Source organism: Rhinichthys klamathensis, unplaced genomic scaffold (genome assembly GCF_029890125.1).
Source record: "Rhinichthys klamathensis goyatoka isolate OS25496 unplaced genomic scaffold, OSU_Roscu_1.1 h1tg000672l_1, whole genome shotgun sequence".
NCBI classification, from domain to species: Eukaryota; Metazoa; Chordata; class Actinopteri; order Cypriniformes; family Leuciscidae; genus Rhinichthys; species Rhinichthys klamathensis.
Window position 1 is genome coordinate 7,501 of NW_026607107.1, and position 12,500 is coordinate 20,000.

Sequence of the window (12,500 nt, forward strand, 5' to 3'; positions counted from 1 at the left end):
AGGAACACTGACGCTGATATAGAGGAGAACTGGAGCTGGAGCACACACTAAACACTGATGAAGATGAAGATGAGGAAAAGTGTCTCAGACTTACAAGCTGAATGATGTTGGTGACGCTCTGCCAGTTGGCGAGTTTGATATGATCTCCTCCATCAACCAAGCCTTGATAACCCTGAGAGAGAGAGGAAATGATTTGGCAATACATTGAAAACTGTAAAATTGTCTGCCAATAATAAAGCACATTTTATATTTTTTATTATTTGAGAGAGAGAGAGAGAAAATCCCACAAGCTCTCAGTGTCTCTCGCCCAGCAGAAGCTCCTACCTCATAGATCAGGTAGACTTTAGCGCCTACAAAGATGCCCATGCGTGTTACAGCTCGAACAGCAGCATTCATCCCTGCAGAAATCACACACACACACACACACACACACACACACACCAAAATGCATTTAATGCATAAAGTGCATTAGTGTTTAATGCAACAACTACATGTACATGATTTGACAAAGTGTATGCAATGCACAATGCAATCTGGCAACACACACAACATGCAGTGCCAATTTACCGTGCAAACAATTCCAGAACAAACAAGAGCAGCGAGAAGACCCTAGATCATGACAGAAAGCGCTGCTCAAATAAGTTACATAACAGTTCATGCATTATTCTGCCCCAGATTCTCTCATATAACACAGAAATAACTGAGAAAATCAGGAAATGACACAAAATACACTGAGCAGAAACACTTTTGCATTAGTATCATGAAGTGCAGGAGTTTAGCAGTGTTTGCACGAGTGCATTCCTCTACAACAGGTAGTAACACACACACATGAAGTGTGTAAGACTTCTATATTTACACGTTATGTTGTGCATCATGCATACAGGTGTACTGAAACTGAAGCGTTTAAAATGCATCGCGTCTCGCGTCGGAAACGCTCTTTGTCCAGAATGCTTTTATTGTGATGTTGTTGTTGTTTACCCTGCGCGTCCCCGCCGCTGGTCAGGACCGCGATGGCTTTCCCCGCGCCGCTCATCCGCAGCTTCTCGAAGTCCACATGCATGATGGAAGATCACTAATATAAACCCGTAACACAGGAAAACACTCGCACTGGTTCCCAGTTGAAAGCTTCTGATATTCACCGCACGTAGCGCACGAATTGTGTCGGGGGCGCGCACGTACGCCTCCGCCCCATGTTTGTTTGCGCGCTCCTGCCTCGAGCTATACTTTTCTCTGAATTATCTCCATAAAGATTACATATGATCGAATAGCTATTTTGACTTAAACTGAGTAATGAAACAATTAATGCTCGAATTCCAGATAATTCCTCAATTAAAACTAATGCTGACTGAAGCAGTTCATTTCATGACATAATGTGTAATGTTTTAAACGTAAAAAGTTAATGAGTTAAAATAGTAATGCTATAGTGAGAGTCAGTGGAAAAACATTAACCTCCTGTAACCCTTAAAAAGCCTTATTATGCGAAAACGGTTTTTTTATTACAATAACTATAGGGAAATACAGAGTCATAAAACACTTGAATTTATAAAAAATAATATCACAATTCTGCACACAACAGCTTTACGATTGTTCTCTATTGAAGTCAGAGAGTCGTAAAAAACATTTAAGTCCGTGGAAAATAGTCCAGCATTTTGCTTTATGTATTTGATATTTCCCAAATAAAATTAAATTTTTAGTTATATTATCCATTTCCAGTAAACCGGTATCACAATCCATAAACAAGACCATTATAGTGACACATTTGTAAAGCACCTCAAAAATAAACAGAGAAACTTTGGACCAAAATAATGTGGTATTTATCACAACTAAAAAATAAATGTACAAATGTTTCCTCTTTACAAAAACAGCATAATGGAGAAACCCCGTCTTTAAACGTACTGATAAAATTATTTCATGGATAATATCTACTTATTATTTTAAAGTGAGTTTCTTTGACTTTATTTATTAATATCTGACCAACTGTATTGGACAGTTGTTGTTTTGTCGCCCTCTGCTGCTGATCTGTGAACTGCCCGAATGGAGACGCGCTGTTGTCATGGACGCGGAGTGACGCGCATGCGCAGTGACTGATTACGGAAAGCAGAGATGTGATGTTCCCCAGACGCGTTCGGGATCAACATTGACGCACTTACAAACAAAACCTTAATATTTATCAAGATGAAATTAACCCGGAAACTTGTTCTGGCTCGGGCTAAAGCATCGGACCTGGAAAGTGTGAAGAAATTAAACTGCTGGTGTGTTTTCTGCGGTTTGTTAGCTGCTAGCCTGATGAAAACCAGTCGTTTAATTATAGTTTTCCTTCAACATTAGTCTGTATTGGGTTTATGCTGTGTGGATTTACATGAATGATATTTCCTGAATAACTGTACTGTATTCTCTAATAATTTATTCGTGTATTTCAGGGGCTGTAATCTGACAGACGTGAGTATTGAATCTTTATTCTTCTTTTTAATGTTTAAAATCTCATTATATTACAACACACTGTTATCTATGGAAGACCATTTCTGTCACACAAGGACAAAAATCAGGCTTTGGTAAATCGAAAGTATGACATACCAAGTCATAATTACGAGATTAAAATGATATAAAGACATAATTTTGATTTAGTATGTCAATTTCCAATTTTCATCTTAGAAATATGACTTTGCAATGTCATAATTTTAGTGCTGTCAAATAGATTAATCGCATCTAACATAAAAGTTTGTTTATAATATGTGTGTATTTGACAGCACTACATACATTTTTTTATGTCATAATTATGATTTACAAAAGCATGATTTCTTTTTTATGTGGCGTAAATGGGCTTTCATAGTTAGCATTGGTAATACTGTGGTACTGAATGATTTCCATATTCATATACCATAGTACAATTGTAATCAAAATTATTCAACCCCCACTGCAAATCAGGTTTATTGGCAAAATATACAGACTTTCAGCTGTTTGCGATGAACAAATCAAACAGAAATAATTAAAATAAAAAGTAATTGGAAGTGTTTTCCCCAAATTAAACTGAAAATGCAACTTTTAATGACTTCAACAGTCTCAAAATGATTCAACCCCCTGAATATAATCCCTCAGAACAGCACAGATCTTCAGAACAGGTGTTGACTCACTAATCAAGGGCTTCATTAGCTGCACCAGGTGTGCTCGAGCTAGAACACATGACATATCTGAATAGCGAGGTTTGTTGAGTCACATTTGACTGTATTTTAGAAATATGGTCAAAAGAATAGTCCGAAAAGTAAATGATTCATTTCGATTACAACTGTATACCCATCTATTATATAATATGACATTTATTCAGTACACCATATGTATAAATGTAAAGTATATATGTGTTCATTTTTCCACAGATCTCCATATTTGAGCAGATTCCTAATGTCGAGGTTCTCACACTGAGGTTTGTTTTGAGCTTTCTGGGAATAATCAATTATAAATCTCCTCGTATCTCTGCCTCAACACGCACCAACGCTACATTCTTCTCAATGTCATAATCATACGTTAACAAACAAGTATACATTACTTCAATGAGCTCATTGTTTCTGCCTTAAATTATTACATTGTTTAAATGAATACAATGTTACCTCTCTCAGTGCGAATCACATCTCGTCTCTGGAGCACATCTCGTCCTGCCAGCATCTGAGCGAACTCTACCTGCGACGCAACGACATCCACTCGCTGTGTGAACTCCAGCATCTGAGGGGTCTGAGTTACCTGAAGGTCCTGTGGCTAGCGGAGAACCCGTGCTGTTACTCTAGCGACCCGAACACATACCGGCTGACCGTCATCAGAACCCTGCCCGGACTGCACAAGCTCGACAACCAGCGTGAGTGCAGCGCCTTTACATTACACTGGAAATTGCGCAAATTGAAAATACGCCCAATGGAAACACGTCAATTTTACTTCACAATCAAAATAGCTTTTGCGCTCGCATCATGAGGAGGTTTTCAGGCCATTCGAAAAAGGAATATTTCACAAAGCTGCAATGGAAACAGTTTTTGTCGCATTTACAGTCACCTCTTCAGAGTTCTTTATTAAACTCATAAAAGACTAAAGTATTACAGGAATACTGGATTCTAAACCTCAAAGAAACGCCACAATGAAGAGATTGAAGCCGATCTGAGGGAGAAACACCCAGAAACGCCTCATGTGTGCCGCTCACAGTATAAGAGTCTGTCCTTGCCGTTAAAGCTTGGAGAACACACACACACACACGTCTCCTTCCATTAATAATAATGTCCAGTGCGGCGGCTGGGATATACATAAACCCACCAACATCCGTCGCCATGATGTTTGGAATGATTATCGCGAGAGGGAAAAAATTACGTTTGGTCACATAACATCAATCATTTCTCAATCGTTCTTTATCGACATTTAGAAAAAAAAGGCAAAAGTTTTGCGCAAATCTGTAACAGAAACGCACCCAGTGACGGATAAAGCTTATAGAGTCGAGTCTCCTTCATTTATACAGCGCTTTAACTATATAGAGTTTCACAGCAGCTTTACAGTGATAACAGGAGATTACAGTAACAGAGAGTGTTTAGGCTTTACAGCAGCTCTAGAATAAAGTTATTGTCCAGATAAAGTTAGTTCTGATTGATTCACTTCCGTACACTCAAACTAAAAATTATTTAGACACCAGGGGCCTCATGTATAAACGTTGCGTACGCACAAAATGGGCATAGAAATATGCGTACGCACATTTTTCCACGCACATATCGGGATTTATAAAAAATAAACTTAGCGTAAATAAGTGCGCACCGTGAGGATGCTCTTGACCGTGCGTACGCACATTCTGGAGACAAAGGGAATTGGCGACACAGATGGTGAGGTCGTGAACTGAAGTTAGATTGTAGAAAATAAATGTGAGAAGAACGATTATAAGAATTAATGACATTTAATTTTCACTCCATTTCATACGTTATATCCACATTATCATGAAGATTAAATTCAACAGTGTTATTTGTGCCGATTGTTTTAGGCTATATACATCTAGTAAAATCCAAACGTAATTCAAAATGTATATAAAAAAAATAATAATAATAATAATCAGCGCTGCCTTACAGTCACATTGTCCACAACGGGAGCGCAGGAGGACATGGCGCGACTACATGTGATACAGAATAGCATGAAATACCCTTTTATTAGAGAACTGCAGAACACAGTGTAAAAAGGAAATATTTTCCTTAATGTACATATATCATAAAATGTCAAAGTCTGCAAATACAGTCATGAAGCACAATCGCTACTCATCATCGGTCCTAACTACGGTGTTCATTACAAAACCGTCAAGAAGCATGTGTTCACAATAACATTTAAAATAAATAAAAGAATGATTTAAACTGTTTTACTTCTGATATAAATATTTAGATTAAATATGCCATTCTCATTAATGGAGTTTCACTTAAACTAGCTACATGAAATCATTACTGAGAAGTTACAAAAAATATATATTCAATAAATAGAAATAGACCTATTTGTTGTGGATGCAATGCTTTTGAACACTTTTCTCTCTGCCATGCTGTGTTTTAATGTTTTAACTGATAGCTAATAGCAGATTGTCTGGGGAAATAGTTTCGTGCAAATAATGCACAACAATGTCTATCTGTTTCCATTAAAAATATAAATCAATTAAAAATACTCTTTGGCCAGTGGAAAAGATTGAGAAAAACTTTCTCTGAAATGTATTTTACACTATTTGATTTATTTATTCAAAAACAAGGCAAGGATATAGGCTGCTAAAAAAAATTATGAATGTAATAATGTGACGGCACATCCGTATTTCGTACCGTTAAACATGGTATCACGTGGATGAATAATCATATGCAAATGACATGCAGATGAGGATATGCATAGTAAAACTAGGCGTTGTAAGCTCCATATATGGTTGTTTCGGGGAGGAGACGCGCGTGCGCACAATCTTCCGCTGACTGGGATTTATAAAGTGAATTCTGCGCAGGTTCTGGCGTACGCACGCTTTTATAAATCTGAAAACTTTTGTGCGTACGCAAATTCTGCCTTATGTGCGTACGCACACTTTAAGGATGAAATCTACGCAAAGTTTTATACATGAGGCCCCAGATATCATTGTTTTTCACTAGTGTGTGCAGGACACTATAGTTCATTTCTGTAAGTGAGGAGAGCAAAATACAGCAAACTGTGACATATTACACCTAAATATTCTTCATACAGTGACTACCAGTAACATTTATTAAAACATGGGACCAATAATGATTCCTCCACTTTGAGCTGATCATGTTTTGCTGAAGTGTGTTTTCTGTAATTGCTAATGCTCTTTTTACACACACACTGAACAACATGAAGCATTGCTTGGTCACTGGTTGAGCTAAACTGGTATTATCTAATTGTGTAGTTAAATTTAACAGCTGACAGATATTCAACATAATTCATGTGTGAGAGTCTAACAGAAGGACAAAACCAGTCAAATATTGTCATATTTCATCACCATTTTCTAAACTACAGCGAATAAACTGTGATAATGTGACTGAATAAATTTAGGTTTGACTGTAGATATGAATATTCATGAGTTTGTTCTGTCAGTGATTACAGAGGAGGAACTCGCACAAGCATTAAAGGAAGGGGAGGAGCTTGTGAGCCCTCCAGGCCCCGCCCCCACCAGCTCAACCAATGGCCTTACAGAAGCAGAGTCCGAGAACGACCCTCTTAATTACAGTATGGAGGAAACCAAGTAAGACCTGCCCTGTGTTTCTGCTGTGTGGATGTGGAGCTGACACACACTCTCACACTGATGTCTGTGTGTGTGTGTGTCTGTGTGTCTTCGCAGTAAGATCCGCGCTCAGCTGGGAATGAAGCTTCTGCCGAGAGACAAGTTCCCCTCGCTGGCGTCCCCGAGAGAGGCCGGAGACAAGAGGAAGGTACAAACCCCGAGAATCATCCTCTCGTTCAACAGCAGCTCTTGTGCAGTGTTGGGGAACGCTACTTTTAAAAAGTAGTGCGTAATATTGTGTTACAGGTGAAACTGGAAAAATGAGAATATGGTGCAAAAGTTCATTTATTTCAGTGATTCAACTTAAAAGGTGAAACTAATATATTATATAGACTCATTACATGCAGAGTGAGATATTTCAAGCCTTTATTTGTTATAATTGTGATGATTATGGCTCACAGATATGAAAACCTTTTCACAATATTCTAATTTTGAATGTGGGGTTTTTATAAGCTGTAATCCATAATCATCAAAGTTATAACAAATAAAGGCTTTAAAATATCTCACTCTGCATGTAATGAGTCTATATAATATATTAGTTTCACCTTTTAAGTTGAATCACTGAAATAAATTAACTTTTGCACCATATTCTCATTTTTCCAGTTTCACCTGTAACACAATATTACGCATTACTTTTTAAAAGTAGTGTTCTCCAACACTGCTCATATGTAACTAATGTGTGTTGTTCCTGGTTTCAGTGTCACACACTCGAGGCCGTTCTGCTCCTGCTGAAGGATCTGGACGTGGAGGAGCTGAGGATCGTTCAGTCGGTCACGGAGAGCAAGCTCAGATCTCGCAGTCGACAGAGAGAGAGATCTCCTGTCTGCTCATGACCTCGCCCGCGGGAGACACCGTTACACCAGCGGCCCACCAGCACAGGCCATACCGGGAGAAACTACACATTTATACTGATTTCAGGAACACTTTACAATAAGGTTTTATTTGTTACTGCATTTGCTGTATATTCCTTACTACATTTGTTTATGTTCGTAGAAATACAGCGGTTCATTCATGTTAGTTCACAGTGCTTTAACTAATGTTACAACTGTTGATTTAAAAAACTGTGTTCGTTAATGCTGAAGTTAACTTTAAGAATATTAAATGCTGTCGAATTATAGTTCATTTTAACGAATGCGTTTTATGTTAATAAACAGAACCTTATTGTAAAGTGTTCTATAATAAATGTCTTGAGTTATTTGTTTTATGCTCAAGATATTAACATTTCATAGTCATTTTGAATCACTGCGATACTTCAGATCTACTCCTGTACGGGACAACGCCAGTGAATCATGTAAAGCTGTTGTTTGTTTAAATCTTTCATGCTCACTTGTGATTGTTACCAAGTTGCCTTTTGCTGTTCAAACTCCTGTTTTGGAGAAAATGTTTTGCTTTGTAATGATCTAAATAAAGTGGAACAGCATTTTGTGTTGAAATAATACATACGAGAATGTATTTTTCTATGTAAATAAATTCAGATGCACAAGAATATTTATTGTTTCCATCATGATCCTACACAATTTTACAGAATACTGTACATGATTAAGTGGACAAAACGAATTAGGTGTCGCTTAAACCTTAGATCTGCCATGTTTCCTTGAACATGAAGCACAAAACCAAATCATTTATGATACAAAGTTGACATGTTATTTATCAGAAAGATCAGGTGACATTCACCTGACGGTTTCCAGGTTTCATTCCACATCGTTTTTCTCCAGAAAGTCAGTCAGGGTCCCGTTATCCACCGGGATGAGGAGATACTCCACCCCGTCGGCGCCCTGACACACAAATAACACTGCATTAAAGGGATAGTTCACACAAAAATGAAAATTAGCCCATGATTTACTCTCCCTCAAGCCATCCTAGGTGTGTATGACACTCTTCTTTCAGACGAACACAATCTGAGTTATGTTAAAAAATGCTCTTCCAAGCTTTATAATGGCAGTGAATGGTTTTTTTTTTTTGGAAGTCCATAAAAGTGCATCTGTCCATCATAAAAGTGCATCTGTCCATCATAAAAGTGCATCTATCCATCATAAAAGTGCATCTGTCCATCATAAAAGTGCGTCTGTCCATCATAAAAGTGCGTCTGTCCATCATAAAAGTGCGTCTGTCCATCATAAAAGAGCATCTGTCCATCATAAAAGTGCATCTGTCCATCATAAAAGTGCATCTGTCCATCATAAAAGTGCATCTATCCATCATAAAAGTGCATCTGTCCATCATAAAAGTGCATCTGTCCATCATAAAAGAGCATCTGTCCATCATAAAAGTGCATCTGTCCATCATAAAAGTGCATCTGTCCATCATAAAAGTGCATCTGTCCATCATAAAAGTGCATCTGTCCATCATAAAAGAGCATCTGTCCATCATAAAAGTGCATCTGTCCATCATAAAAGTGCATCTGTCCATCATAAAAGTGCATCTGTCCATCATAAAAGTGCAAAAGTGCATCTGTCCATCATAAAAGTGCATCTGTCCATCATAAAAGTGCATCTGTCCATCATAAAAGAGCATCTGTCCATCATAAAAGTGCATCTGTCCATCATAAAAGTGCATCTGTCCATCATAAAAGTGCATCTATCCATCATAAAAGAGCATCTGTCCATCATAAAAGTGCATCTGTCCATCATAAAAGTGTATCTGTCCATCATAAAAGTGCATCTGTCCATCATAAAAGAGCATCTGTCCATCATAAAAGTGCATCTGTCCATCATAAAAGTGTATCTGTCCATCATAAAAGTGCATCTGTCCATCATAAAAGAGCATCTGTCCATCATAAAAGTGCATCTGTCCATCATAAAAGTGCATCTGTCCATCATAAAAGTGCATCTATCCATCATAAAAGAGCATCTGTCCATCATAAAAGTGCATCTGTCCATCATAAAAGTGTATCTGTCCATCATAAAAGTGCATCTGTCCATCATAAAAGAGCATCTGTCCATCATAAAAGTGCATCTGTCCATCATAAAAGTGCATCTATCCATCATAAAAGTGCATCTGTCCATCATAAAAGTGCATCTGTCCATCATAAAAGTGCATCTATCCATCATAAAAGAGCATCTGTCCATCATAAAAGTGCATCTGTCCATCATAAAAGTGTATCTGTCCATCATAAAAGTGCATCTGTCCATCATAAAAGAGCATCTGTCCATCATAAAAGTGCATCTGTCCATCATAAAAGTGCATCTGTCCATCATAAAAGTGCATCTATCCATCATAAAAGTGCATCTGTCCATCATAAAAGTGCATCTATCCATCATAAAAGTGCATCTGTCCATCATAAAAGTGCATCTGTCCATCATAAAAGAGCATCTGTCCATCATAAAAGTGCATCTGTCCATCATAAAAGTGCATCTGTCCATCATAAAAGTGCATCTGTCCATCATAAAAGTGCATCTGTCCATCATAAAAGTGCATCTGTCCATCATAAAAGTGTATCTGTCCATCATAAAAGTGCATCTGTCCATCATAAAAGTGCATCTAACCATCATAAAAGTGTGATGCACTTTTATGATGGACAGATGCACTTTTATGATGGACAGATGCACTTTTATGGACTTCCAAAAAAAAAAACATTCACTGCCATTATAAAGCTTGGAAGAGCATTTTTTAATATAACTCAGATTGTGTTCGTCTGAAAGAAGAGTGTCATACACACCTAGGATGACTTGAGGGCGAGTAAATCATGGGCAAATTTTCATTTTTGGGTGAACTATCCCTTTAATGATCGCTTGAGTTATTCTGCACATATGAAGGGACAGGCGAGTTCTGACCTTCTTGGTCCGGATGAGTTTGTGATCTCTGAACTCGGTGAGTTGCGTGCGCAGAGTGATGTCACTGTTCACCAGGAACGACTCGCGGCAGCGCTGGTAGAAATCCTGGAAAGACAATCCTGAACAAACAACAAAACAATGAAGTTTTAACACCCAGGAGCTGGATTATACATGCCCTCGTGGCAGTGGCGATGCTCACCCGTGTACGCAGGATTGTCCTTGTTCTCCAGCTGAAACTCTGCCAGTAATCTGAAGATTCCTCTGCAATTTACAAACAATTATTATATCATACAATACAAAAATTACTATTGTTCTATTTTTGTTCACATTTTTATAATGAATATTGGATTGTTTTAATTACTGGTGTACGACTGCAAAAAGTTCAAACGCATGCTTTTCATCCTTTAACGACTTTATAAATCCAGATTTACTTTTGACGCAGCATGAAATCAGTGTGTACCAATCGGCAACCTCCCAGTCTCTCTCACGCCCGCACACCATAACTCTCTTCAATCCAGCACTGAGTGAGTTAAACTGCAGTTCCTCCACTGGCCACTAGAGGCCGGCTGCAGAAGAGACTCATTCCATAGACCCGCATGTTAAAATGCCCAACTTTACAGCAGAATAAACATGATCACAGTCTGGTGCTAAAAGTGGTTTTGGTCTATATCGCTAATGTTGCTCTTCATGACGACTGTGAGGGGGGTGAATCTTTTTATAACTCATCCGTTTAAATTATATTTAGCCTTAAAGTTGTGCATAATTAAGGGCGTGGCCACTTGAGTGACAGGTGGATTGCCGCTGATGTCACTGCTAGCGTTTGTCTTCTGTGTGTTAGCGTCACCTCAGCTAATCCGCCTCGCTGCACATGTTCGTTTATCCGGGAGTGACGCGCGGCCAAGATGGCGACGGCCGGCTCCGCCCACTTTGGGCTTCAGAACCAACGAGTGACGTCACGCACACTACGCCCAGTGTTTTATACAGTCTATGGTCTGTACGTGCGTTTGATTTGTGAATGACTGTGCTTGAGGCTAGTGTTGTCACCTGGCGTTGGGCGTGAGGCTGCGCAGCACGTGTGTGAGAGAGCTGAGCGCTAGCGCCCCCGTCTGGTGAACGAGCAGAGAGTTCTCGTACGACGTCTCCTCAGCGTACGGCAGGTACGTCGTGGTCTCGTACCACAGCCAGTTGAACATGCTCATCTTGGCCTGATCCCAGACTGAAGCACACACACCAGGGGTTTATTACAGACAGTATCAGCATCTACTCAATATTACACGGCCATTAAATCAGTATCTATGGAAGATTGCTTCTGCCACAGACTAACACAGAAGTAATTGCCACATTTTATCTCACAATTCTCACTTTATTTCTTGTGATTCAGAGTTTAAAACTCACATTTCTGACTTTTTTCCTCACAATTTCAAGTGTATTTTTTTTAAATTCTAACATTTCTCGCAATTGCAAGTTTTTCCCTCGCAATTCTGACGTTTTTTTTTCTCACAACTATTGCATTTAATTTATATCTTGCAATTCTGAATTTATTTCACGCAATTGTTTAATTAATTTTCTCAATTCTGACGTTTTTACCGCTGTTGCAAGTTTATAACTCGCTCGCAATTCTGACATTATTTCCTGCTACTGCGTATAATTTATATCTCGCAATTCTGAAGATATTTCTCAGAATTGCACATTTAATTTTCGCAATTCAGCAATATTTCTCACAATTGCAAGTACATTTTTTTCCACAATTCAGACGTTTTTATCTTGCAAATGCAAGTTTATATCTCGCAATTCTGATCTTTTTTCTTGCTATTGCGTTAAATTTATAACTCGTAATTCAGACTTTTTTTTACACATTTAATTCGCAATTCTAAAAAAATTCTCACTATTGCATTTAATTTATATCTTGCAATTCTGATGCTATAGAAGTTTATTTATTAAAAATAAACTATTAAAAAGTT

The 12,500-nt window shown here is 38.2% G+C and overlaps 3 protein-coding genes across 3 annotated transcripts in view; 1 reads left to right on the forward strand and 2 right to left on the reverse strand.

Annotated features, from left to right (window-relative positions):
- LOC130076638 (ATP-dependent 6-phosphofructokinase, liver type-like) overlaps positions 1-1,157 on the reverse strand; it is a gene marked incomplete at its 3' end in the record, with an annotated part of 8,587 nt that extends 7,430 nt beyond the window's left edge. The window contains exons 1-3 of the mRNA XM_056241791.1: positions 979-1,157; positions 325-398; positions 95-172 (exon numbers count right to left, since the gene is read on the reverse strand). Coding sequence (XP_056097766.1) covers positions 95-172; positions 325-398; positions 979-1,060 — 234 coding nt within the window. The remainder of the gene's footprint in view (positions 1-94; positions 173-324; positions 399-978) is intronic.
- An 895-nt stretch (positions 1,158-2,052) lies between these two features.
- Positions 2,053-7,599, forward strand: cfap410 (cilia and flagella associated protein 410). The gene is made up of 7 exons (XM_056241756.1): positions 2,053-2,252; positions 2,421-2,439; positions 3,372-3,418; positions 3,612-3,844; positions 6,580-6,727; positions 6,824-6,914; positions 7,465-7,599. The coding sequence occupies exons 1-7, from the start codon at positions 2,176-2,178 to the stop codon at positions 7,597-7,599; spliced, it is 750 nt and encodes a 249-aa protein (XP_056097731.1). The 5' UTR covers positions 2,053-2,175.
- Positions 7,600-8,236: 637 nt separating this feature from the next.
- orc2 (origin recognition complex, subunit 2) overlaps positions 8,237-12,500 on the reverse strand; it is a 21,496-nt gene continuing 17,232 nt past the window's right edge. Inside the window, exons 14-17 of the mRNA XM_056241760.1 lie at positions 11,584-11,755; positions 10,739-10,800; positions 10,540-10,658; positions 8,237-8,541 (exon numbers count right to left, since the gene is read on the reverse strand). Of these exons, the coding sequence (XP_056097735.1) occupies positions 8,458-8,541; positions 10,540-10,658; positions 10,739-10,800; positions 11,584-11,755 (437 nt within the window). The 3' untranslated portion in view covers positions 8,237-8,457. The remainder of the gene's footprint in view (positions 8,542-10,539; positions 10,659-10,738; positions 10,801-11,583; positions 11,756-12,500) is intronic.